Source organism: Antedon mediterranea, chromosome 2 (assembly GCF_964355755.1).
Source record: "Antedon mediterranea chromosome 2, ecAntMedi1.1, whole genome shotgun sequence".
In the NCBI taxonomy this organism is placed as follows: domain Eukaryota; kingdom Metazoa; phylum Echinodermata; class Crinoidea; order Comatulida; family Antedonidae; genus Antedon; species Antedon mediterranea.
In genome coordinates this window covers 17,129,364-17,156,270 of record NC_092671.1, presented here as the reverse complement: position 1 = coordinate 17,156,270, position 26,907 = coordinate 17,129,364, and the positions used below count along the sequence as shown (strand labels likewise).

General features: G+C 30.6%; 1 protein-coding gene across 1 annotated transcript in view; it reads left to right on the top strand.

Annotated features, from left to right (window-relative positions):
• LOC140040606 (voltage-gated delayed rectifier potassium channel KCNH8-like) overlaps window positions 1-26,907 on the top strand; it is a 70,106-nt gene that overhangs the window by 27,978 nt on the left and 15,221 nt on the right. Inside the window, exons 2-6 of the mRNA XM_072086660.1 lie at window positions 8,173-8,406; window positions 10,413-10,535; window positions 12,957-13,126; window positions 14,561-14,807; window positions 21,725-21,885. Of these exons, the coding sequence (XP_071942761.1) occupies window positions 8,173-8,406; window positions 10,413-10,535; window positions 12,957-13,126; window positions 14,561-14,807; window positions 21,725-21,885 (935 nt within the window). The remainder of the gene's footprint in view (window positions 1-8,172; window positions 8,407-10,412; window positions 10,536-12,956; window positions 13,127-14,560; window positions 14,808-21,724; window positions 21,886-26,907) is intronic.

The window sequence follows — 26,907 nt, the reverse complement described above, 5'->3', positions numbered from 1 at the left end:
TGCTAGGTCATCACAATTTCAAAAGCTCCTTAGTATTTTCTGAGGAGTCAAAGTGTTGTACAGTTGTGTCATTAGGGAGCTTTCGATTTGCGCCGACCGCCGACCTAACTAAGTCAGGTCAATCGATGTGTCGTTGTCTAGAAACCATTAAAACTGTGTTGAGATAGAGAGCGAAGAAACATGTCCCAATATATTCCCGTATGCGCACAAGACATAGTGTGGTTGTTGGTCATTGTAATCTAAAGCTCCATATTGTGACAATTATCTCTATCAAGGGGACACCTTCGGGCCAAACAGTGTCTCCTTGCAGCTGGAGGTGTCCCTGAATAGTGTAGGAGTTGATTTTATTTAGAGTTAAGACATATATTGCCACTTCACACTTCATTTCACAAGAAACTCTCTCTTAATAAGGTTGTCCTTCAAATGTAGGTGTCCCAAAGGGGTTCTACTTTATTTATTCTGTCATTTTGGAAAATCCAAAATATTTAAATGTTGTACTGTGCCTGTTTTTTAAGGAAAAGTTAGGTTCCTTTAATAGCCGTTTTTTTTCTTAAGGAACAAGTAATAGTAGGTAAAAGCATATTGCTATGCAGGTGTTGTTGCAACTGAACCACATCTGTATGACATCCATGCGAGTCCTTAGGTGATACATTATACACCTCACACTCTAGCACATTTGAAATATCTTCATTCTCTCTTCACAGTTTCATAATCACCTTATAATGTAAAAGTATATGTTTGATGTTTCGCTACATTCTCAGCACTGAAACATGATACTTGTAAAGGTAGAAATTAATTTGTTTTTGTTTATTGAAAACATAATTTCTAAAAACAAAATGAAACAGAAATTTATACAACTAGAATTTGAAAAAAAAATTGTTCCTGTTCATAGAAGAAACATACTATTAAACTATTATTTTTATGAATAAATTTTATTTCAATTTTAGAAATTAGTGTGTATTATCTATTAAATCAATTAGAATGAAATACCCTGGTTTTATTTTAATGTGCTTTTTCAAAGCATTTGTAACAATGTGTTATTGACCAACTGATTAATGAAATTATTTTTTGCAAAATTATACAATAATGCATAACTAATAGGCCAGATAGGTATATGGTCTACTTGATTGGACAAGGCTAACAATGAAAGAAGTGCTTAGAACGAAACAAATATTGGAACTTAGATTGACAAATTGTTAATGGCAGACACAAGACTTTCAACAACTTTAATTGGAAGACGAACATCAATTCAAAGTCTTGAAGAAGATGAAAGAGTTGTTAATACAGTAGACAAAGAACACATGTTGTATAAACTTAATGGCTGCTGCAAAGATTTTTTTCGCTGGTATATTTACTGTAGGGTTTATTTCATCCCTTTAAAATCTGCATTTAATATGCATACAGTAGTTTGAATACTTAATGTTATCTACATACATTATTAAGTTACTTTCTTTACTTTACTTAGGAACTGATCATATTATTATTAACAGTAATATGCCACTAATTACGCAATCTATGATAACATGATGGTGTGTTTATGTGATGATGGTAATAATATGCATTGCTTGACATGAGATTTATTGTCGTTCTGTAACAAATAGAGCCTATCATCAAGATTGTGTTTACAATAGACATATCCTTCCATTTGCTATCAAACAAATGACATGTACTAAACTTGCTAACAGGCAAAATGAATAGTGATTAGCAATATGTGATTCTAATCGATCATAGTGATTGATCTTGATAGGGAATGGGATTATCCAAATGTTTGTTAATGTACATTTATATCCTTTAGGCAAAGTAATTTATCCTTGTTTTTTTCTATATTTACCCGATAGTGGTGTGTAAAACTGGGAAAGACCGCTGTTTTACCATATTTCATTCAATATGACTATTCTCTAGTGATTTTTTTTTTACTGGGTCCATATTGTATACTGATTTGTTATGATATAAGGTTAATATCAATTGCGAAATATGGCAAAAAATGTGTGAAATATAATTGAATTACAATAGAGTACCACGCCAAGTGTCCATATTTAGCCTAAATTAAGGTGAAGGATTATACCTGGTTATACATAATAACATTATAAAGTGTTCCTAGTGTGTATAGTACGTCATTACGAGTACACAGCTTCGCAAGACTAAACCTGAATCTATGGATGCTGCGATTCTGTATAAACATCCATAATGATAATGCCCCTTGATTGGCTTCCGGATCATAGTGTATTATGATGACAGAGTGCAGAGAGCTAAGGGCTTTAAGTATGGAAGCCTTATAGGTTGTGATCTGATTTAATGACTGTGGAGAAAATAAAGCACACATTGATTAAACGAGAGTGATATTCACTGCAGTAGGATTTACTACTACGTTGCATGGATGATATACCGTAAAAATGAAATTTGCCAGTAGCTTACCGTAGGCAAAAACTGCCATTCTTTTGTGTAAGCATTTGTTAATGATTATGAATTGTTAGGCTATCTGGGTAATGATGATCCTTAGAATGGCGTCACAAAGTTTTAAATACAAGTACCTTATTTATTAAAATAAACGCCCTGAGCGATTATTGTTCGGGAGGGTTTATTCGATGCGAGGTGTTTTCCCGAATGATCGTAGAAAAAGGTACTGGGTATGATCAAGAAAATTATTATCAAAAGTGATAAAATATTGTACAATTTGTATAAATTGTAAATCATCAAAGTCAATTGAATTTTACCACAAATAGAAATGTGAAAAATTATAATATTGTGTGTATATGCATGGGGCGGGGCATTTATTCAAGGAAAAATTAATGCTTAGGACGTTTATTCGAGGAAGGCATAGTCAAGGCAGGGCGTTTATTTGAATTAATATAATACAGTACCTTGAAATTAATGATATTGTTTAATTGAAATTGATGAAACTTTTCCACAAGCTACAGTACCATAGTTTATTCAATGCAAATAAAATAGTTAGTCTGTTTCATGCCCAGCTTACCTGGATAAACCAACATTGGCTTATTTCTCTTCGAGAAGAGGGCTACAATTTAACCTAAGGCAATTGTAGCTCTTCATTCAAACATGTTTAATCTACCATGTCTGAAAATGAAATGATGATGGTATATTGGGATACTCCATTTTTTGGTTAGGGTTCATGGAATGTATCATTGACTGATAGGGGTGTTTTTAATTCATTTGTATATATTTGAGTTGTTGCGCTCTTCTTGGAGAGAAGGCCAATGTCGATTTATCCACTTAAGTAACACTTTTATGATGCATACTATAGTCAGCAACACTTTTTGTACTGTAATCAGCAACTTTTATATGGTCATGGTTTATCGGAAGGTGATGAAGTCAACGACTTTAAACAATATTAATGCAATACTGTAATCTGAAAGTGATTTCTGATCAGAGTGTGTTAATTATCTATGAATAATCCTTTACTATCTAATCAATTACTGTCAATTAATGCATTATCTCGTCAGTTGCTTTACCTAATTAATGATCGTTAACCATAATTTTAACCTACTTTAACTGATAACCTTTGAGACAGTAATGATTGTTATAGAAACAAAATTGGCAAAATATTTATTTAGTTTCTGTATATGTCTGTCCTATTGTTTGAATTTTTACATGCTGATATAGTATAGTGTATACAGATAGACCTAACACAGTTATCATAACAAATATGAAATTAATCTTATTTTGACAATAAATATAAGTATATTATATTATCCTGATTATTTTTTATCAATGACGTATGAAAACATAATTACTTCCAATAATGTTGTTATATGTACAATAAATATGTTTTCATTCTTTAAAAAAGGTATTGTGAAAAAACATTTTTTATTTAGCTGTAAAATTAGTTTTTTGTATTTGTTTATATAACATCTAAATAGATTCTTGTCATTTGAATCAGTATTGAATAAAAGCTAGTCCTACATGATTCACATTGAAACAGTAACATTTATTTGTTTTTTTTGTAACATTACAAAACAAATATATACATATATATGTTCTGTTTTTGTTATTTTATAAACACACCTACTTTAGTGTAAATGCCCGAACGATACTATGCCTAGCTAGGCTAAAAAAGCACTATAGGCCAACAGTAGGCTAGTAAGGCAGCGGGACCACAAAACTTCGCCAGGCAACTGAAACTGATTCCACATCTCCTTTCCATTCCGACTTTAGTAACACTAAAACATATGGCCTATTAGCACCTTCACTTCTGCTGCCTCTCGCTTATGGAATTCAATTCAACTTTTATTTCAGACAATTGTCCATATGGTATAATACATTACAAAGAAATCATGTTTGTCTACTATCGCCTTTAAATCTGCCTTGAAAACTCATCTTTTTTTTTCAAATTGAGCTCTCTCGTACACCGCGCCTTTGATTACTTACTGCTAGAATTGGCGTGTTACAAATTCGTACTACTATTATTATTATTATTATTATTATTATTATTATTATTATTATTATTATTATTATTATTATCTTGTAGAGTTGTTCTCATTAATTAATCAAAATGATTAACAACCCAAATTAGTATGTATATCTCCAAATATTCTGTTGCCATATGAGTGTTCAATGTTGTTATGAATTTTAAAATCGGCAGCGCTGTTGGATTTCATGTTCATAATCACAGTAATTGACTTGAAAATGTTTTTCCATCCACGAGAAGATTGTTTGAAAAGTGAGAAATAGAAAAAAAAGTACTATTTAATGATTGTTAAATAGTGCATACTATTGCACGCTATGTGACCCACAGTTATCCAATCAATTTTAAGAATTTATTTAGGTGTTATATAATAGTGGTTAATCAAGTGGCTATAATGGTGACGTTTGAAACCCAACTATTTTTTTAAAAGCTCTATGAACGAAATGGACCATACTCCAAATGTGTTACTGTCTCATTACGAATATACATAGTTTTTGGATAAGAAATATAATCTTGTTTATAGTCTTAAAAAAACCATACAATGACAACATGCTATACACTTGGCTATTGCTTGGCTAGTAGCATCTATACACATACAAGTACATCATGTCATTGTAAAAAAGGCTGTCAGGATAGATAGGTAATATAATGGTTATGGTAGTTGACACATGTTAATTGATTTTAAGACAAGTACTGTATAAAGGTAATAGAGAGTCGACAGTCAATTGAAGTGCGAAGTCATCTCATTTAGAATTGAATACTTCAGCAAGATTTCTAAAAAAAAAAAAATGTATAATTTATTAGTAACACATTGTTTGATATACGTGTCATATTCCTATTATTCATATCATAGTATTCAGAATTTGTAAAGGTTATTAAACAGACAATGTTATTTGTTGTGACAGGACAACAACCTAGATAGTACATCTTACCAGTCAATTTACACCTTAACAAGTAATATTATCTACAAAGTTGTTTTAAAATTCATATTGAATTTCGTACTTTTAATGGTTGTAGTGAAGTGGTAGTTAGTACTAGTGTGTTGTTTCCGAGAGTAATGTGTTCATAGGAGTATTATTCCACGACACGTACAAAGACTGTGCTAAATGATTTCACAACATACAACAGAAGTATATTCAACAATATAAACTATTATTATTTCTTATAGCACAGTATTAATGCAATACAAACTTTCTATTTTTAAAAGACTAGACCTTTCTTAACTCTTACTCTATACGTCTTTCTATCTACTGTGATGTTATTCCCTCTTCTCAATATCTATAACATTTTACTATTTATACTCAACATGCAAATTAGGGACTTCAGAGGTACATTTTCTGGCCTTCAGAAGTTTTTATGATTGGTTTATATATTTATCTTATAACTTATCTTATATTTATCTATAACCACAGGAAATCACAACATAATAAATATGACAATGATAAAATTGAATACTAGTACAATATTGTGATGTAATTATCAGCAGATTATGTAATGTAAAATTGTCTTGCCCTTTTAGAATAACCTGAAAACATACAATGTTTGTCATTGTTATCAACAGATTAAGGTAAAGCTAAAGATCGATCATTGCTATTTTTACTAGACCATCGGGCAATGATAGATTATACAGTGACTTCAAGCAATTTTAATATAGACATAGTACTTCGGGCAAGTAATACATTGAGCCCTGGTAATTAGTAAGCATTTTGAATGTACAGTATTATTACCTGGGATATCAACTGGTCAATGACTGCTAGTTTATGATGTTTTTCTTTTTTATTGCTTTAAAATTAAGTTAAAACAAAATGTTATAAACTTAATTTTGCATGTCACGGTTCAAATGTCCCATAAACTTTGACATTTATAACGTTTTTTTATTGAATTATATTACCTGTGCAGACTAGATGAAAATTTAAAAATGAAAATTACTAATTTGTTTTTATTGGTTGGTTTTTTTTAGAGTGTTTCTATTCGGAATTTTCAAATATTTAATTTCTTTTTTTCTGCAATTTTTTTTATAGTTTTTTAGTTTACAAATTTTGCTTATGCTGTATTAAGAATATTAATGTGTAGCTATCAATAAGAGGGGTCACTGTGACGTTTTATTGAATATATTTTGCCACCTGTTGTATTCCCATAATTCCCATTATTTTATTGTTTAAATAATTTGTTTTGTTATACATATGTTTATGTGAATTTCATTATTGCCAAACAAAAAAATTGAATGAAAGTGCATTTACCTATAAATAGCATGTAACATTCAGAATTGCACATTTTGTGTAAAGCTCATCAAAATTTGTTTAAATTCTTAAATTATTAAAGAAGATATCGATAATAATAAAACAATAATAAAACTGTTACGTCAAAAAGTTGAGCGTTGTTTTTTGTAAGAAATATTTTTGTTTACTTCCACATTGTATCTTTATCCACTAGTAACTTTCAACTTAACATGATTATACTGTATACAAAGGGAAAAACAAGGGTCAAACAGAGTTGATTGGCTGAGACATGTACACACCATGCATTATCTGTACATGCTTGCACATCTACGGTGTGGGTAATCCACTCGTACAATACTTGACGTATGAAAGCAAGTCACGTAGCTCCATTACTAAAAATAAACTTTAAGGAATTCTTCGTGTGAAATTACACATTTTGAAAGCATTATTTAACAGGACTTTTGCTAGCCACTTGCAACCTAGTTTAAAATTAATTGAGAATGCAAATAGTTGGCTTTATACCGGGTTCAGGTAGTACAGTAGTAATAGTGTGTTATTTTGTGTTACATGTACATCGTACAAGATGTTATCACGATGTATTATTTAATTTTCAAAACACTACATGTCATCAATAGGCTAGTGCATAGATGAATTCTTCACAAAAAAGAAATTTCAAAATAAATTTGTGTAAATGAATGATCTGAATAGTTCTTAATTAAAAATTAATTCATGCATATAATTACCATAATCAGTATTTGAGCTTCATCACCTTTGTTTCTATCCCTTTGTGTGAAATATAATATACATGCTAGATCGTTGTGTGGTGTTTTCTCGAATGATCGTAAAATCAAAACGGTACTCAGGCAACTAGCTTTCTTGTCTTTTCATGTTAACTTCTGAAATTAGAGACAGCCTGAAGAACTTTATAGTGATAAGCTTTGTGGTGCCAATTTCAAACTTGTTTTCAATCTATTTTCACAAGACATCATCATCAATAGTTTACCTTTATTTTTGTGAGAAATGGTTCCTATGATTATAACAATAGGCAGTTTCTGTTAAACAGCCCTAATTTTGAGTGTGGACCACAAAGTTAACAATTTCAGAATCTTTTTGTTAACAATTTTGCAGTGTTTTAACAGATTAATCACAAAATACCTTGCGCAATCAGCATTTCAATGTTTACCAGAGGTTTGTCACGCATTCTAGCAACTCATCACATGTAATTGTGTATTAATAAAATAACCTTTTAAGAACAGTAAAACAATTTTAGGTAATTTTTTAATATTTGCCAGATCTGGAGATTCAAATATCTGGTACTGAACTTATGAGGTGGCAGCTCCACAAACAGGGACCTTTATGAGGAGATTAGAATGCTGTTGCGATATAATCAAGTCCACTGGGCTTGACTGTATAAAGCGCAGCAAATATGTTGTGAAGTGCTTTGATAAAAAGTGCTAAATAAGCAACATTTAATGTATTATCAACAAAATTATATTAGAAATTTAACAAGTGTTTATTCAAATCTTTCAGATAGCAATTTTGTGCTCGGTAACGCACAGGTGATACCTAGCTACCCAATTGTATACTGCTCTGATGGATTCTGTGAACTCACTGGGTTTGTCCGAGCAGAGGTCATGCAGAAGAGTTGCGCATGCAAATTCCTTTACGGTAACCAGACAGAAGAGGAAAAAATTGAAGAAATTGAAAAGTCGTTGGAAAATAAGGTTGAATTAAAGACAGAAGTGATGTTTAGAACAAAAGAAGGCAAGTTTTGTTAACTATTAGTTGTTATTATTATTATTATTATTATTATTTATTCAGGCAAAAGATAAATTTTACAAAATATAATACAAATCAACAAATTAAACAAATACGAAGCAAAAGAATATAAAATCATAGTCACTAGCTGCCAGGAAAGCACAAAGCAGCCTAAGCCACTGTCACCAATTAGGTGTGTACCTCCAACCAGTGACTAATTATTACAAATAATATATAAATGTAGATGATGATAAATTAATATCTCAAAAGAATAACTTAATTATATTAGGCCTATAGTTTATATATGTAAATGCTAAATTAAATTATAAATAAACAACTATAACAAAAAATTATTTTTAATTTACATTAAAATATGTTTTAAATGTTAATAATAAATTAAGTACAAAGTACTGTAATATTTCATCCCAATTGTTTATTAACTTAATTAACGGGTAAGTAATGTTCCCTTAGGTTACTTTTAAATGTACTTCATACTTGTAATAGGATAAAAGCATTTCTTAAATCCATGGGTAATGCATCCCAAAGTCTACAAAACATTACAGAATGCAGTGCACTATCAGTCCAAGCTTTAAGTATTTTAAATGTTAATATTTCCTGATGACGATGATTGATATTAATCAGTTCATTCATTGACAGGGAGGACAGATTAATGTAGTAAAAAAGTTTTATATATTTTGTTTATTTTACTATATTAATATTTAAAATATAGTTGTCTGTAAAAAATATTACAATTTATGTACCTTTCTTTCAGATAAAATCACTTTATCGTGGCCTAAATATAAGATATATAGCTTGGTTAATAAATCAAACTAACTAATCATCTTCCCTATAATGGCATGGAAGATGCATTGTTACCAAATGCTTTAAAAGTAAAGGTTTAATATCAGAAAAATATCATTAGTAGTGTGATCAATCCTATGACCTCTAGATTGGATGCACAAGCAATGCAGTAGAATTGACACAGTCTGATGTTGAATCAATGCAATGTGAATATTCCCTACTGAATACCAAAACGCTGCTCTGGTCATTATAAATGCGTATACTTATTACGAACCTTCAAATTTATAATGCAAGAATTTGTACTATTTTTTGCACTTTGAGTTTATACATCATCAATTCACAGAAGCATACTATTATCATTTATCATTGCTAAGCAAATTTCAAGTTTTCAAATTCAGAAAGACCAAATTTCACAGAATTTTCAATTATTTACAAAATTTTGATATTTGTCTTATCCAATATTTTATATTCATTGTAGATCTATTTTTATAAAGCAATTCTGAAGGCTGCTTTCAGCTTGATATGCCTGTTGCCAATAGCTACAGCACGTTGATGTCAAATTAATATTGTTATCAATAAATAATATTGTTATATTTTTCATTTGAATTGAAACCTTATTTGGGAAAATGTTAAATTATTTCAAAACAAATATTTATAATTTTATTTGTGCAAATGAACACCGTGATTCAAATGTTGGAATTTGTTATCAGTAAAATTTACCTCTTTTTAATGACCACTTTGTGAGACCTTAATAATTAATTAGTGGTAATTTGTATTTTAGTAAGTATTTTATCTGTTTTAATCTAGTCTACCTATTTTTATACTCATATATGTTTATATTGTATGTTTAATTGTTTTAAGGATGCACCATTATTATGTGTGCCGCTGTTCAAAAAGCGTTTTCCGAATAAATTATTATTATTATTATTAATAGTGAAAAGTTGATATAAAAGTTTGTTATTTAGCTATCAAAAGGAAGGAGTTCACGTCCCTAGCACTACACCCCTGATTCTTCCACTGAAATTATACTGAAGTCTATCTTTTAACCAGAATTAAAATTGGGAAAACATTTCTTATTAGGCCTATAGCTTATAATTATTTTAACAGATAATACACTGTACGGTAATTAATTTTTTTTTTCTCTAATGAATGCATTTGAAATAGACATTAATTTGTTTCTCATTATCAACTTTTTTTCTTATACTTTGCAGGTTCAGAATTTTGTTGCCTTCTTGATATAGTTCCTATTCGAAATGAAAAAGGAGAAGTTGTGCTTTTTCTTGCATCTCATAAAGATATTACGCATACAAAGATGAGCACATTTATGTTTAAAGGTTAGTTATAGACATGTTTATTCCTTACTTTAATAGCCATAACATCAATTATTATCTTATAGCCTACATCTGTTGAGAGGTTAGTTGTAGTAAGTATTACGTCTTAAATTATTTTTGTTTATATTATGTCATTCTGAAGCAATGTGCGATAGACGTGTGGATTCCAGAATAATTTTCTGTAAAATGGCTAGGAAATTAGATTGGATAGCATTCAATTGTATCCTCCTAAATTTTTAGGTAAAATTGTATTGTAATAAACACTATACCTAATTTACAGTAACAAATACATTTATATGAACGTGCTAAAGCGGTTTTGTGTCAATGTAAAAACACAGAAAAAGGCGGCGTAGTATTAATCTTTATAGGCCTCAGCGATGCCTGTGAAGATTACATGGATGTAACATAGCAGTGTATGCGCATATGCGCATATCTTTTTTCACACAGCAAGTTCATTACATCGTGTAAGTGGAACTCGGTAAGATTATCCCAGGAGATATCTATATATTCACAGTTATATTTTTGTTGTACATGTGTTATCAAGTATTAGTATACGCCCACTCTTGGTTATTAGCACACACCCATATGTGTCATATATCATGATTCATCTAATGCATCAAATACGTGTAGAATGATCAGAAGACTTAATATCAGTAGATGGTATTTTTTCCTTATTTTCTACTGGTTTGATTACTCATAGACCTTAAATGTAGCTAGTTAAAGTTATAATGCAATTACTGTATGCTGATGACGTCAATCTGAAATTTTCATTAAGATTTGTGTATTACTCCATAGACATTGCTATGACTCGTGGGTAATAATGTACAGTGCTCCGAGACCTATTTTGTAGAGCATGTACAAATACAAGTTATTAGGATTTTTATAATTATACAGAAGATGATTTATGCATAGATAGGTCAAACACTAGATTGCTTTTGTTATAAATATTTTACAAAAGTGTGTTGTTTGATTTTAAAAATATTATTCATAAATTCATATGGTTAAACAGTTTTTTTAAAATTACATTTTATTCATTAAAGACTAATTTTAGACTGAATAAAGAAAGCAAAAATATGTTATTGTGGTGATTAATTTAATTTTAATACTGTATGATTTTAATACATTTTTTCCACTTTTTGTATTGTTTATCATTAAATTTCATGTTTGTAATAAAGCCTATCGTGAGCGGCTTATCAAGAAAAATGAGTAGGCAAAATATGAGCAGTTCAATTTAGTGGTTTCGGAGGAGATAGTAAAATGATGTGACCAATTTACTAGTTATTATTATATAGATTGTTTTTTTTTTATCACCATTGTTATAATGAGTATACATGAAGAGTTAAATAATTGCATTTATGTTATCAATATTAGAATATTTTTGAAATTCTGATAAACATTGATTGATGAATGAACATTGACCTACAGTAGTGTGGGAACCGTTCAAGATAAAGTGTTTTTGTCAGTTAATGTCAAATCAAAATAACTTTGTTTGCAGTCTTTAGACTAACAGATCAATATAACTACAAATTGATGCTATATGACATTTCTACCTGTTCTCTATCAGATGTTACAAAATGCATACATATTGATTTTTCACACCGTTGATTAAATGATGGGCTAGAAGAAATATTTACTAATTAAAGAAAGATATTCAACCGTGATGAATCAAAATTCATATAGAGTGATGATGATGATGAATTACATGTTCACCTTAGTTGTTTAATTCTTGTTTTATTAAAACTATTTTGAGTAATTTGGGTAAAATGCATAAAAGAGTTTACAAGTAAGAAAATTGCAGTAACAAAAATGTAGAATTGCATAATAATTAAAAATATTGAAACTGCCTACTAAATAGTAATTTCTTTTTCATTCATATTATACCCCACCCCCTTCCCTTTACAACTGAAGTCGCCATGACTGCGAAGCTATGGCCAATGAGGTTTGCATGACGCATGTGGGAAGGAAATTGGGGCAACACTTGCTTGATTTTTTTCTTATTTTACCTGCAATTCCTTCCCACTATGCATTGTGCAATGACTTAACTTGTGACATCGGCTATCTGCGATAAACCTTTTATGCTAGTTGGCTAGTATGCTGGTAGTTGCATTGTTATAGTTTTTTTGTTGAATTATGATTTGGACCAACTCTTCAAGATTAGTAAGCAAAGTTAAACTGTTCCACTATAATGTTTCCTGATGCTACTGAATATATGGATATCATCAGAACAAATGAATAATATAGCTTTTTGGAAGAACAGTTGAAATTGGTAAATTATCTTCTTGGGCAAGAAAACTGCTCATGAGTGTAAATTGATAATTTACCTAAAATTCCAATTTGTTAATTTTGTGTAGCCTAACTGTTCTTCTTATGGTGGGTTGTGGAATTAAATATTTATAAACAAAATATACTGTTTAATTTTTGCAGATGGAGATAATGATGAAGATGATGAAGATGATATACACACAGATCTTTTTGGTGATGAAAAACCTCCTAATGGAATCTACCAAAGGAGGCGGAGTCGAGCAGTTTTATATCATCTCTCTGGTCATCTTAAAGAACAAGAAAAAAAGAGACGGAAGCTTAAACTAAACAGTGTAAGTTCAAATAATGTAATTTGTGATTTTGCTATAGAGCAACATATATAAAGAATAACAATCAAACATTGTTCTATTAGTTCTTCACATTATTACTCAGTCATTTTTTATTAATACGTATGGAAATATACACTCATAATTTTAATGTGCAGCTAGTAATCAGCTTTGACCTCTTACAAGGTGGCCATTTGTACACCTGGGTGGAGAGAAACGTAAACAAATGTAAGTAATGGTCTGTTTCTGCTGAAAAAATCAAAATAATCGATTTTTTCCAGTCACCGCAAACCACAAAAATAATCGTGTTGCAATTGAAAATTGCTACGACTTTAATCGGTTATTCAGGTAATCGGTTTTTAAAATCACGTCATTGTTCCCCCACAGCGCAGTTCAAGTTATGAAAGGCCGATGAGAGTTGGTTTGTTCACATCCTATGGCTGCCTAAAACTCTCAAATGTAGGATTAAAAATTACTCTTACGTAAAGCTATATTATTTGTAAAATAAGCATCTAGGCCTACTACCGTACCACATACAACAGAATAATGATGATGTTATATTAATAAAGACACGTCGACGAAAAAAGTTTGTTTCGCCGTTCGTTGGTTCTACCTTCGGCCTGCTATTACTAGGCCTATAGGCTATATATTTCTACCGAAACAAGTCAACAGACAACAGGCCTAAAATAAAACATCGTTAGCCTGGACTGGTGGTATGTAACGGGTGTACTTGTAACACAGAATCCTGGAGTCTCTCGGTATAATTCTCCCCCACAAAATAATAAAAATCAAATGTTTAACATTTGATTGTTATTCGGTCTACATCGCGATCGTGGTTTTGCTGATCGTCGTCAATATCGCGCAAATAAACAGCATGCTTTGTGACGTGAATAAGTTTTTCATATTCTAGAGGTCAAAGTGAGGTCAATAATCGCTATTTGTGTTGCAGCTCAAAACTGCTCCGCAATAATCGGTTAAAACAAGAAATAATCGATTAAAACACGCAATGGATTGAGTGTTTTTAATCGGTTATTTTTAATCGGTTATTTTATTTTGAGCCGTTTCTGCTGCCAAAAAATAATCGATTAAAAAAATAAACAGTTAATAATCGATTATTTCTGCTCAGCAGAAACAGGCCCTAAGTTTCCTAGACACAAGCAATGTGATGAGCGTTGGACTGAACTACCAATCTCACAGTCAGAATCCAATGTCAAACGCACTGCGCCACACGTTCACACGATTACAGCCAACCCATATTCATTGGACATCTTTATAATATGGGACACTTGTTGGGTTTAAATGCCCCACTAGAGTTTGACTTTTTAATTAAGTTTGATTTTTTTTACACTAATCTAGTGAAAATAAATCCCCATCTTTTTTGTCATTAGTTTGAAACTTTAGATCCGTTTACTCAACATAAATTTTCTTTTTTTCTTTCAGACATTACTTGCCCCAAAACAAACCAACCTACCAGAATATAAAGTAGCAGCTATGCAAAAATCGCAGTTTATTTTTCTTCATTACAGTACATTTAAGACTATATGGGATTGTATTATATTATTAGCAACATTATACATAGCCGTAATAGTACCATATAATGTTAGCTTTTTAAGTGACGTGTTAGGAATGAATAAAACGTCCAAGACGCTAGTACCAGATATAATAGTAGAGATTCTATTTATATTAGGTAAGAGTCATTATTTTTTACTTTATCTTTCAAGAAGGCTAATAGTCTAGACCAAAACAGTCAAGCTAGATAAAAAATTGTCTCCAATATGACTATCACATCAAATACATTGTTTCACGTCTTGCATAATTCAAAATTATAAAACATAATATTATGAAATTACTTTAATCTGGGCTGACATAGTCCATAAAATTCACTGAATTCAGTTGCAGTAAATCTCACAATTCATTTTTAGGTCTTTTTTTTTATAGTTTTCCTGAACAAAATGTAAAAACTCAAGAATTTGTTTATTTCTGCATTTTGTTGGCTTAAAAAAAGACTAATACTTTACACTAGACAAATAAGATTATTATTATTATTATTATTATTATCACCCACTTAAAAAAAACCTTAACCCGAAGCTTGGCTCATGTTGGTTTATTTGTTTTGAAAAGTTGTCAATCATGTCATATTAGCTTGTTTTTAATTTTTCTTCAAACTTAACAATGAATAATTAATGTGTACTTATAACATATTTGACTGCAATATGTCCATATGTCTAATATATAGAGTATCAATTTACTACTTCAATACAATAATATGAGAATAATTCAGTTTAAATAGAACAGGTGTTCAAACTTTGTATGTGTTAATTGATAATATGTAAAACACGAAAGAGAATGAATGAATGAAAAATTACTTTTAACTCAACATTTTTTTATGTCCCCGTAAGCATTAAGTTGATCTTATTGCAGATGATTCTAGGCACAATTGGTTGTACGAATACCGGCAAATCATGCCCTCTATCGTTGCTTGTGGCAGGTCCTCTTTGCTCGCTAAATTTTCGCTAAGAGTCACTGGGTAGATTTTGTCATCTGCCTATTTTAATTTCATTTTTATTTATCTGTTTTTATCTGAGATTTAAAATATAACACTTATTAATTACTGTATCAGAAAAGTAACGATTAGCAAAAGAAAGGGGAAATTTGGGGAAAAGAACATTTCTGTCCATAGAAATACATAATACAGTATGTAATGATACTTTATTTAAATTTTTTTTTTTTATCAATTAAAATTGCTAAAAAGAAAAAAATCTTAATAAAGTATCATTACATCTTAAAGCTTAAAAGCTTCTAAATAATGCGCTATAGCTTACAAATCCCAAGTTTCTTGCTTTAAATCCTGCCTCCTAGTCAATGCCACATCTGTTTCCAAAAATGTTGACTTTTCTTTAGTTCAAAACATTGACACTATTTTTAGAAAGCATGGCCTATTTTCCATCATACATTTGCGAGTTTTATTACACTTTCATATGTGTTGAAATAAAAAAATAAAATAAATAAACAATTCCTAGAATTAGATTACATTATAAAAGGAAAGCCATACACAATGGTAATATTGAAAAACTCGAATTATTATTAAATTGGAAAACTCTTGAACATATGGTGTGAGAAATAATAAATTAGTTAGTTAGTTACTGCTTTCCATGGTTAAACATAAGGTTAGGAGTATAGAACCTGTAGGAGGATTTGTTATGTCATTGTACTTTTAACACCAGTTGGTTTTTACGCAGGCAGGAGTAAAGTGAGTACCTGGTGTAATCTGCTGCAATAATAATAATATAGTATTACGTAATTTATTAATAAACTCAGCAGGAAACTATAATGTCAAGAAACTTTCACCATCGTCAAACAAATTCAATGGAACGAACTAATTTGAAAACATGTGATATGCTAATACTGTATGCATCTAGTATTTGCCTCAGACGTATTAGTTATGCCTCTCCTCTGGCCAAGGTGGGCACTGGACAAATAAGGCCCTTGGTCAATAGGACCAGCCAGTCCTGGCTTAGTTTCATCCATCATTCAAATGAACGTAAGGCTAATTGACATTGTCTTTTGTGACAGACGTCCGCCATAATAATAATAAATTGTTTAGAACCATATTGATACCTGTATACATTGATAAACACCCAAAATGGAAAAATGGCTAGATAGGTTTATATGAATTTATGAAAACACTATGACAAGATGATTCATTTGTCAACCTTAAGTGACAATAATTGTAAGTTGAGTCATTTTGGAATAATGTACAGTATATATATTTAAATGATGAAGTATAATCTCATTCTCGAATATAAACCCATGATTTAGGCTCGGGTATAAGACTTTGGTAAATTCCTTTGTTAATGCAATTCTAGTATAACCCCACCCCCTGATTTAGGCTTCGGCCATAAGACTTTGGTAAATTCTTTTTTTAATGCAATTCTAGTATAACCCCACCCCCTGATTTAGGCTTAGGGCGTAAGACTTTGGTAAATTCCTTTGTTAATGCATTCTAGTATAATCCCACCCCCTGATTTAGGCTTCGGGCATAAGACTTTGGTAAATTCCTTTTTTAATGCAATTCTAGTATAACCCCACCCCCTGATTTAGGCTTCGGGCATAAGACTTTGGTAAATTTCTTTATAATTCTAGTATAATTCCACTCTTCAACTAGATTTGAACTCGTCACTTTGACTTTGAATGGATGACGAGTTGGGAGCAGGAAAGCTAGTAGACCATACCCATTACCGTTTTGATTACGATCATGCGGGAAATATTGAATATCAAAACGTGGCAGGCTATGACGCTTGACCTTTGACAAGATCGCCTAAAATTTATAAATTAAACTTACGATACTTATTATTGTATATTCAGGAATAGCCGCTCCATAATCTCTTTGCTATTTCTTCTTTATACCTATTTTTATTAGGGAATTTATACTAACAAATATCATTCATAACAATTATTTTAATTATTTTAAATGTGTATAAAATAATATAGGTTAACCAAAACGACATGGATTAATCATATTGACTATAAAAACGCGGAACATCAATTCTATATAGACTCTTCCACACATAATGTAACAAATAAAACACTAATGTAATCAAACACTGTATACTCTCTCTAACCAATTTTTCAATCTTCTATCGACTAAGGCCGAAGTATAGTTGTTATCTCGGGACTGTTCTATGGTTACCACCAGGTAGGCTTACTTCATCAAGGCTACTATGAATATATGACGAGTTGGGAGCAGGAAAGCTAGTAGACCATACCCAGTACTCTTTTGATTACGATCATGCGGGAAATTACCTCACGAATTTAACATGCACATACGTTAAACTATATGAACGTCGACAATTTTTATGCCATCCTATGACATGAATTACATATGTGTACACATTGGGGTATTATAACAGTATTTACAGAATACACTGTACAGTATATGTTATACAGTGTAGCATAGATGAAATTACGAGACCCATCTTTTAATCCAATTTTTAAGATGATGACGTCATCAAAATAAATCACGTAGATAGCAATTTTGGAAGGAAATTATATCAACAACATATTGAAGAAATTTGGATACGTAAAATATAGATGCACGCTCTTTTAAATGTGATGAACTATGACGCAAAATATCAAAATACAACTTTTTTTATTCAACTGGCCATATGATGATGTCACAACATCTGATTGGTAAAATATTCACATGAATTCGTATCTACAATCCAATAGCTTTCAGAAAACGTTTTAATCATGATTATCACTTTTTATTCTGACGAGCTATAACAGATTGAAATTTACTGTAAAGATGAAAGTAAGTGACCCATGTTATTTACATTTTTAGACATGATGACGTCATAAAAATTAAAATATTTTTAACTCATGCGAAAAATAGTTGATTGACGTAGACAATATTAAAATATTGGGGGAAATGGAATACGTATAAGCGAGATGCGCTCTGTTGAATGTGATGTGCAATAACGAAAGAGACAAAAATCCTATATTTTACATTCCTGTGGCCATACGATAACATCATAACATCCGAGAGGTAAAAATTCTGCATGAATTTATATCTACAATTTATCGTCTTACATAATAAGTTTGGGGTCACCTTTGATCCTGAAGAGCTATAATAGATTCAAATTAGGCATAATTTTGACAATATTTTGTAAATTTCGCAACTAAAGCGCACGCAAATGGCCGTAATCAACGTGTTCGTATGACGTCATTTTAATTTGAAATGATGTTAATCTTTTTAAAAATGACTAGGAAAGGTTAGAAAATCACAATTCAAGAAAAAAAAAATGATTTTTGTACTCCATGCGCACCACACGCGTAAAAATGTTCGCCCGAGCGGGAAATTTTGACATGCTCAAAATGTCATGAATCAGCATGGAAAGTTGATTAGAAATTTTGCACATTTTCAAACTTTAAATGCGCGTGCGCGCGTAACTTCTTGTAAAACATGCCATTTTTAATCCATAGAAAGTTTGCCCTTAATATGACTTAAAAGTGTCAATACAAAATTACTTTTGGTTTAAAATCTATGACCAATCATTGAAATTCATAAAACGTTATATAATAAGTTTCTTGCACATCTACAGCTACAGGTCAATATTTTGACAAAGTTATACAATCTTATGTTGACATAGATGAGAGATATGTGACACACAAAAATCCGGGAAAGAAAGAAGAATAAAGATGAAAAAAAAAGATTTTTACAATAACAAGGGTTATCCGCAACTAAGTTGTGAATAACCAGTTATCCGCAACTAAGTTGCTGATAACCAATTATCTCCGAAAGTCATACTTGGACCTCCTGGCTACACAGTCTTATACAGTATATAACATTTACAACATTATTATTGAGAAGTTCATAATGTTCAAATGTTACTCCATCTATTTTACTAATCTGCAATATATTTCTTTTTTCACATGATTATACTCTCATCATTTCCAACCATTCTAACTCATTATAAACATAGAATTGTATGTACAGGATTACAAATGCGCTATTTTCAGTTATTTATAGTTGAATGTTTTCTCATGTTGGCACGTAAATCTGCACCAAGACGTAATTAAATATAAAAATAACTGCAGTTTCACATTAATGCTTACATATTTAATGCTATGACCACATAAAATGCTTGAAATAGAAATCATTCATATTTTTACTCAAAGGAATTAGCAATGCTGATATAACTATTTAATTAATGATTATTTTGAACTTAAGGTTTATCACAAATATACAAGATTTCTGAGGAACGTCATTACACAATGCATGGTGGGAAGGATTTGGAAGCAAATATTAAACTAGAAAGCCACTCCGAGAGTGCATACCTCTGCCTACTGTAAAATTCTCCTACATAAGATTTCTCCGGGAAAAAATATATATATTTATATATATTTGTGTGTGTCTTAATGCTGTTTGTGCTTTAGGCTAATTTCACTACAAGCATGTGTATGCGAGTTTAGTGTAATGGTTATGTAACAAGCCTTTCAATTAACAATAGCTTCAGTTGACTAACAATAGAACAGCAACGCGAAAATCAAACGAGTAAATTTGAAAAGAAATAGGTTTTTTAAACTACTCTCATCAAAAAAGGTGCACATTAAATCAAATTATGTTTTAAAATTACTAATCACCAATTATAACTCTTGCCTCTTCTACAAAAATGAAGTTTTTTGGACAAGTAGTTCTCGAGAAAATGCAATTTCAGTTTACTTGTTACTTTAAGACTGCTCGCTGGCTTTTGAAAAATTCTTTTAACACTAGCAGGTCTGAAAAGTATACTAAAAGTTGTCCAGAATTGGGACCATGGTTTAATGAAATGGTCCTTAACCACATATCTATCTGTTTATTTATTTTGGTAAAGCTCTTTAAATACTTTTTGAGTGATCCTGCTAACAAACAAACAAACAAACAGACAGACAGACAGACAGACAGACAAACAAACACATGCGATCGATTACAAATCCTATATGTATGCGTCATGACGTTATCTCCCAAATCCTTCCCACCATGCGTAACGCACGCTAATTGCCGTGTTGAAAGAATTCTTGACAAAGCAGTGTAGAACAGCAATAGAACATTTATTGTATGTCAAGCGCAAAAAAAGTATTCCTAAAAATAGAATTGTACGCTATTTCTAGAAACCAACTTTATGTTTATACTATAATAGGATTTTGTTTAATTTCTTGGACATACATTACAATCAATAAACACAAACTTAGTGAACATTTATTACATATAAAAGACAAAAACGTATAGGATTTTTTATATGTACTCTATTCTTTAAACAGCTATCAATTAATACAAAGTACTATATATCTTATTTTTGACATTTTATTATATGGAGATAGAGCAGACATTACAATTAAATATAAATATAGTCAACATTTACATGGAAGTAGAACCTCTACTATTATTGATTTTTTTAAAACATTTTATTAACAAGAGAATGAATTCTGTAATCCTAAGATATAAATTACAATACTCTGTTGTACAGTAAATCATACAAAGAAAGTATTTGTAAAATGAATATGATTTATGAAATACATAAATAACAATTAATAATTATTGTGTAAAAATAGAAACATATCTGTAAATAATACAAATTATAGCTGTATGCTAAAATCTATTTGTTGAAGTAACCTTCTATTAAAAGCAAACAAGTGATAAGGCTATAAATAGAACATGGTCAAAGTCTTCATTCATTTGTGTGATTATTCTGAGTATTTTTACAAATCATTGTGTATGAATAGGCTATTTTTACTTTACTTTTTACAATTATACACTTTATCAAAAACATTACCTAATTGCCATACTATATCTGTCAATATAATGCTCTGAAAATATATTTTGATACTCTATTAACGGAAAGTCATACTCACATTCGCCTGAAATCATTTGTAAAGTAGAACTTTTAGGACGTTCCTATTATGGGGACACTTTCCAGTAAAATGAAAATATATATGTTTAAACGCTATAGCTGACCTCTGTTAAGGGGACATTTGGTTGGACCTCTTAAAAGGGTTCTATTTTAATACCAAAAAGAAATATTATTATTATCAGTATGCCATTTTTTACACTGTTTTTTCTTTTAGATCTTGTTATAAATTTCCGAACAACATTTGTGAGTAAAGATGGAACAGTGATATACCATCCACCTCAAATTGCCATCAACTATCTCAAGACATGGTTTTTCATTGATCTAGTCGCTGCAATACCATTTGACCTAATTACTTTAATTGCCAAAATTGATACAGTAAGTATTTGTTAGTTTATTTTAGTTTAATTAAAAAGGCAAATTACTAAAAAAACGACAATGCTGTGAGTAGCTGAATCCCAATAGAGATACAAATAAAAGGAAAAAGTGAATTAAAAAAAATAGATTCAAACAACCAGAAAGAAATTGAAGAGCTTTCGGGTAGAATTAACCCCTATTCAGTGCAAGTGAGAGTACTTGGAAAGAAGTATGAAGAAAGAAATGTTTTTATAATAATAATAATATTGTTTGAACGGTTTACATATAGGAATAGTTTATTTTATTGACCCTATGTTTCTATACCTAATTTGGTTCTATTTCAATACCATCGCTGATAGATACCACATCATTCCATTCCTGTTCTTCTTAAGGTTGGAATGAAAATGCAAAAATAGATATAAAACAAAAGATACTTGACACTAAAACAAATTATTAGTTCATTTTTTTAACCAATATCAGGTAGTTAATTAAAAAATAAAGTGCACATGATCAGGCGTTACCAAACAACCAGGTGCCCAATCACAACCCAACAATTTTTCCTTTAGGTCAAAGGTTAAAAATTATCGCATTTATCCGATAATTATCTGATTTGAATGAGATAATTATCAGTTAATGATTCTTGAGCGGAATCGGTTAAACTCTGTTTCCACAGGCACTTTATTATCGGTAAATTTTTATCTGCTAATTATCAGTTAATTTTCTAGAGAATGTCATAGGATGTAATTGAAATTGTTTGTAACTACCGTATATAATACAGTAATTCAATTGCTCATAAAATACTAATAATTGAGAAAAGGTGTTTTTTATTTTCAGTTTTCTTTTAGACTTTTTATTAATAAACTGTATTCACATTTATAATATACTGCTTACGTCTAGATATTGACGTCAATTCTTTTCTGTTTGTATTTATAGTATTTTTTTAAATACATAAGAGAGCAAACTTAATCATTGTATTTAAAAAGCAAGTTTCTTGATCTTAAGAAAATACTGTCTTAAAAATTATTCCTTGATAAATAGAAAACCGAAGTTTCCTATTTTGATTAAGAGAACTGTCCGAACTTATGACTTTTTAAGTACAGTTTATCTAGAAATAGCACTCGAATGATAGCTAAACTGTAATGACCATTACAATGTGATTGCAATAACCCATTATCGACGATTTTCAACTCAGAGCCTACATCATTCTTTTACTAGTCATTGCAGAATAAATTTTCTCGCTATTAAAGATGACCAATCTTGATGAAGTAATCACTGATATTGCAGTTTACATTTTCATGAGTACTACTAAAGATAGTAGGATGAATATTAATAGCATATATCCACCAAGTATCGTGTAAAAACAGACACTACGATTGTGACAACGATTTAAGTATTCAGATCTTGTGTATTTGTTGCAAATTTCTCTAATATCTTACATTTAAAAATTATCATTATGATAATATTTAGTAATACACCTGATGCCATTAATAACAGATTAAATTAATAACATACATTAATAACACATATTACATTATTGTAATTTATATTGATTAACATTAAGAATGGGAAACTTAACATATAAGAAAGAAATATTAAAGAAATATAAGTATATTATATATTATATAATTAATTTTCAGAATATCACCCGTGTGGTTCAAAATTAATGTTTGGCGCCTGTGGTGTTATATTATACTGTATTATACTTTGATTACAAAGAAATGTATTTATTAAGAATGAGTACAGTATGTAACAAAAATATGAAATAAAAGTGAGTGAATCTCACAAAGAGAACAAAAAAACATCAAGAGTATTAGTGGGTATATTTATTAGTCAATTAGTAAAAATATATTTTATTTGGGTACATATAAAAAATAGTAACCAAAAGCTGAATGGCATTAAACAAATATTTTTTATAAAATTATAAACTTATAAATAACACTGAAATAACATTGAGAGAAATTTATTATTAATAATGACATTTATATAATATACTGTAAATGTCATTTTTACTGTTTTACTTTATCGTTTCGATTTAGCTTTTCGCTTTTTTTTGTATCTCTATTGAGATATCGCCAGTGATACCCACAGCATTTTCATTTTTTCAGTAATTTGCCTTTATAATAAATATATAAATCTTATTGCATTACTGTAGTATATCATAATATTAAAATAGTACTTGCACTCAGAAAAGGTTAGTACTACCCAAAAGCTCTGCAACTTCCATCTGGCTTTATCTTTTTGATTTAGCTTTTTTTGGTTATTTTAAAGTTGGGATAAAGATCCAGTCACTGATACCAACTGTATTGATGAACAATATTAAAATACATCAATAAAAAAAATAATGAATAAATTAAATCATTATGTTTTTATACAATTTTATACTAAACCATATATCTTGTTTCATTTTATTTTTGTTTCGTTTCATTTCGTTTATTTATTTTTTTCCACTCACTTATATATATATATATATATATATATATATATATAATTTACATTTTACATAACATATATTAAATGTGGGTGGATGGAGGTCACAGTAAGTTCACTGAACTTTAAGTCGTGACCCCCGTATGCCTATAAGTATACTAACATTGCTACAGAGTAGACTAAAATATAAATATATAATAGTGAAAGTACATAAAATCAAAAATAAAAAAAAATTTAAATTATAGAAGTTAAGATAAACCAGGCAATTATATAATATAATGATAAAAGGGATAATGATAACAATTAGAGTACAATATGAAATATAATTAAATATGGTATAATAACAAGTATAACGATACAATGTAGCGGAGATTATTGAATACCAGGGTGAAGGATTTAATGCCATGTATCACCACCAATTAAATAAGGATAAAAGATCGGCGAAAAATTATGTAGCATATTCTGACACCATTTTGTGTTTGAAATTAGATTTAAAACTAGAAAAGGAAGATTTCTGTTTAAGTTCATTTGAGAGTGAAGTCCAAAGTTTGGGACCAAAATAATAAATATAAAATCGTCGAGCCTTATTTCATTATATCTTCCATGTTTTTTGTTTGTTTTGTATCTATTTTATTTTTAAATTATTATATTATAATAATTATATAAAAATATAATATTATAATGAAAAAATTAAGACGAATATGTGGGAAATGTATGATAAGTAATCTAACAACCTTGCAATACTGTTTAATGTTTTTTTTATATGCCTTTCCGTATGTTTACATTTTATGTGTAGTTTTGCTGTAAATACAATATTTTCAGACTTTTGGCTGCTTTTTGTAAATTTGTTACACCTGAATAAGTAAATAAAAATCATGTATGGTATGAACTGTATTTCAACTGTTAGTTACAGTTCATAATTACAGTAAATAGCAGATATTATATTAAAATATCAATATGTGTGACAATCAATACGATCTTCATGCTGAAATATCATCTTCACCATCACACTATCAACAACAATCTTTATTTATTCACAAAAAAGTACAGCGTACAAGATAAAACACTAGTTCACCAAAACAAGGTGTTTTTCCATGAATTCATGGAAACAGATAAAATATATATACAGGCAGCATTTGTCTGCTTTTTCTCAATTTTGTCCAAGTACACTCACTTGTACTGATGAAGAGCTAGTGTTGCTCGAAATCTCTGCTCTAATTTTTCTGGCTGTTTTACTTTATCATTTTGATTTAGCTTTTTTCTTATTTGTATCTTCATTGAGATCCATGCCACTGATACCCACAGCATTGCCATTTTGTATCTTCATTGAGATCCATGCCACTGATACCCACAGCATTGCCATTTTGTATCTTCATTGAGATCCATGCCACTGATACCCACAGCATTGCCATTTTGTATCTTCATTGAGATCCATGCCACTGATACCCACAGCATTGTCATTTTGTATCTTCATTGAGATCCATGCCACTGATACCCACAGCATTGTCATTTTGTATCTTCATTGAGATCCATGCCACTGATACCCACAGCATTGCCATTTTGTATCTTCATTGAGATCCATGCCACTGATACCCACAGCATTGCCATTTTGTATCTTCATTGAGATCCATGCCACTGATACCCACAGCATTGCCATTGTGTATCTTCATTGAGATCCATGCCACTGATACCCACAGCATTGCCATTTTGTATCTTCATTGAGATCCATGCCACTGATACCCACAGCATTGCCATTTTGTATCTTCATTGAGATCCATGCCACTGATACCCACAGCATTGCCATTTTGTATCTTCATTGAGATCCATGCCACTGATACCCACAGCATTGCCATTTTGTATCTTCATTGAGATCCATGCCACTGATACCCACAGCATTGTCATTTTGTATCTTCATTGAGATCCATGCCACTGATACCCACAGCATTGCCATTTTGTATCTTCATTGAGATCCATGCCACTGATACCCACAGCATTGCCATTTTGTATCTTCATTGAGATCCATGCCACTGATACCCACAGCATTGCCATTTTGTATCTTCATTGAGATCCATGCCACTGATACCCACAGCATTGCCATTTTGTATCTTCATTGAGATCCATGCCAATGATACCCACAGCATTGCCATTTTGTATCTTCATTGAGATCCATGCCACTGATACCCACAGCATTGCCATTTTGTATCTTCATGGAGATCCATGCCACTGATACCCACATTATTGCCATTTTGTATCTTCATTGAGATCCATGCCACTGATACCCACAGCATTGTCATTTTGTATCCATTGAGATCCAGCCACTGATACCCACAGCATTGCCATTTTGTATCTTCATTGAGATCCATGCCACTGATACCCACAGCATTGCCATTTTGTATCTTCATTGAGATCCATGCCACTGATACCCACAGCATTGCCATTTTGTATCTTCATTGAGATCCATGCCACTGATACCCACAGCATTGCCATTTTGTATCTTCATTGAGATCCATGCCACTGATACCCACAGCATTGCCATTTTGTATCTTCATTGAGATCCATGCCACTGATACCCACAGCATTGCCATTTTGTATCTTCATTGAGATCCATGCCACTGA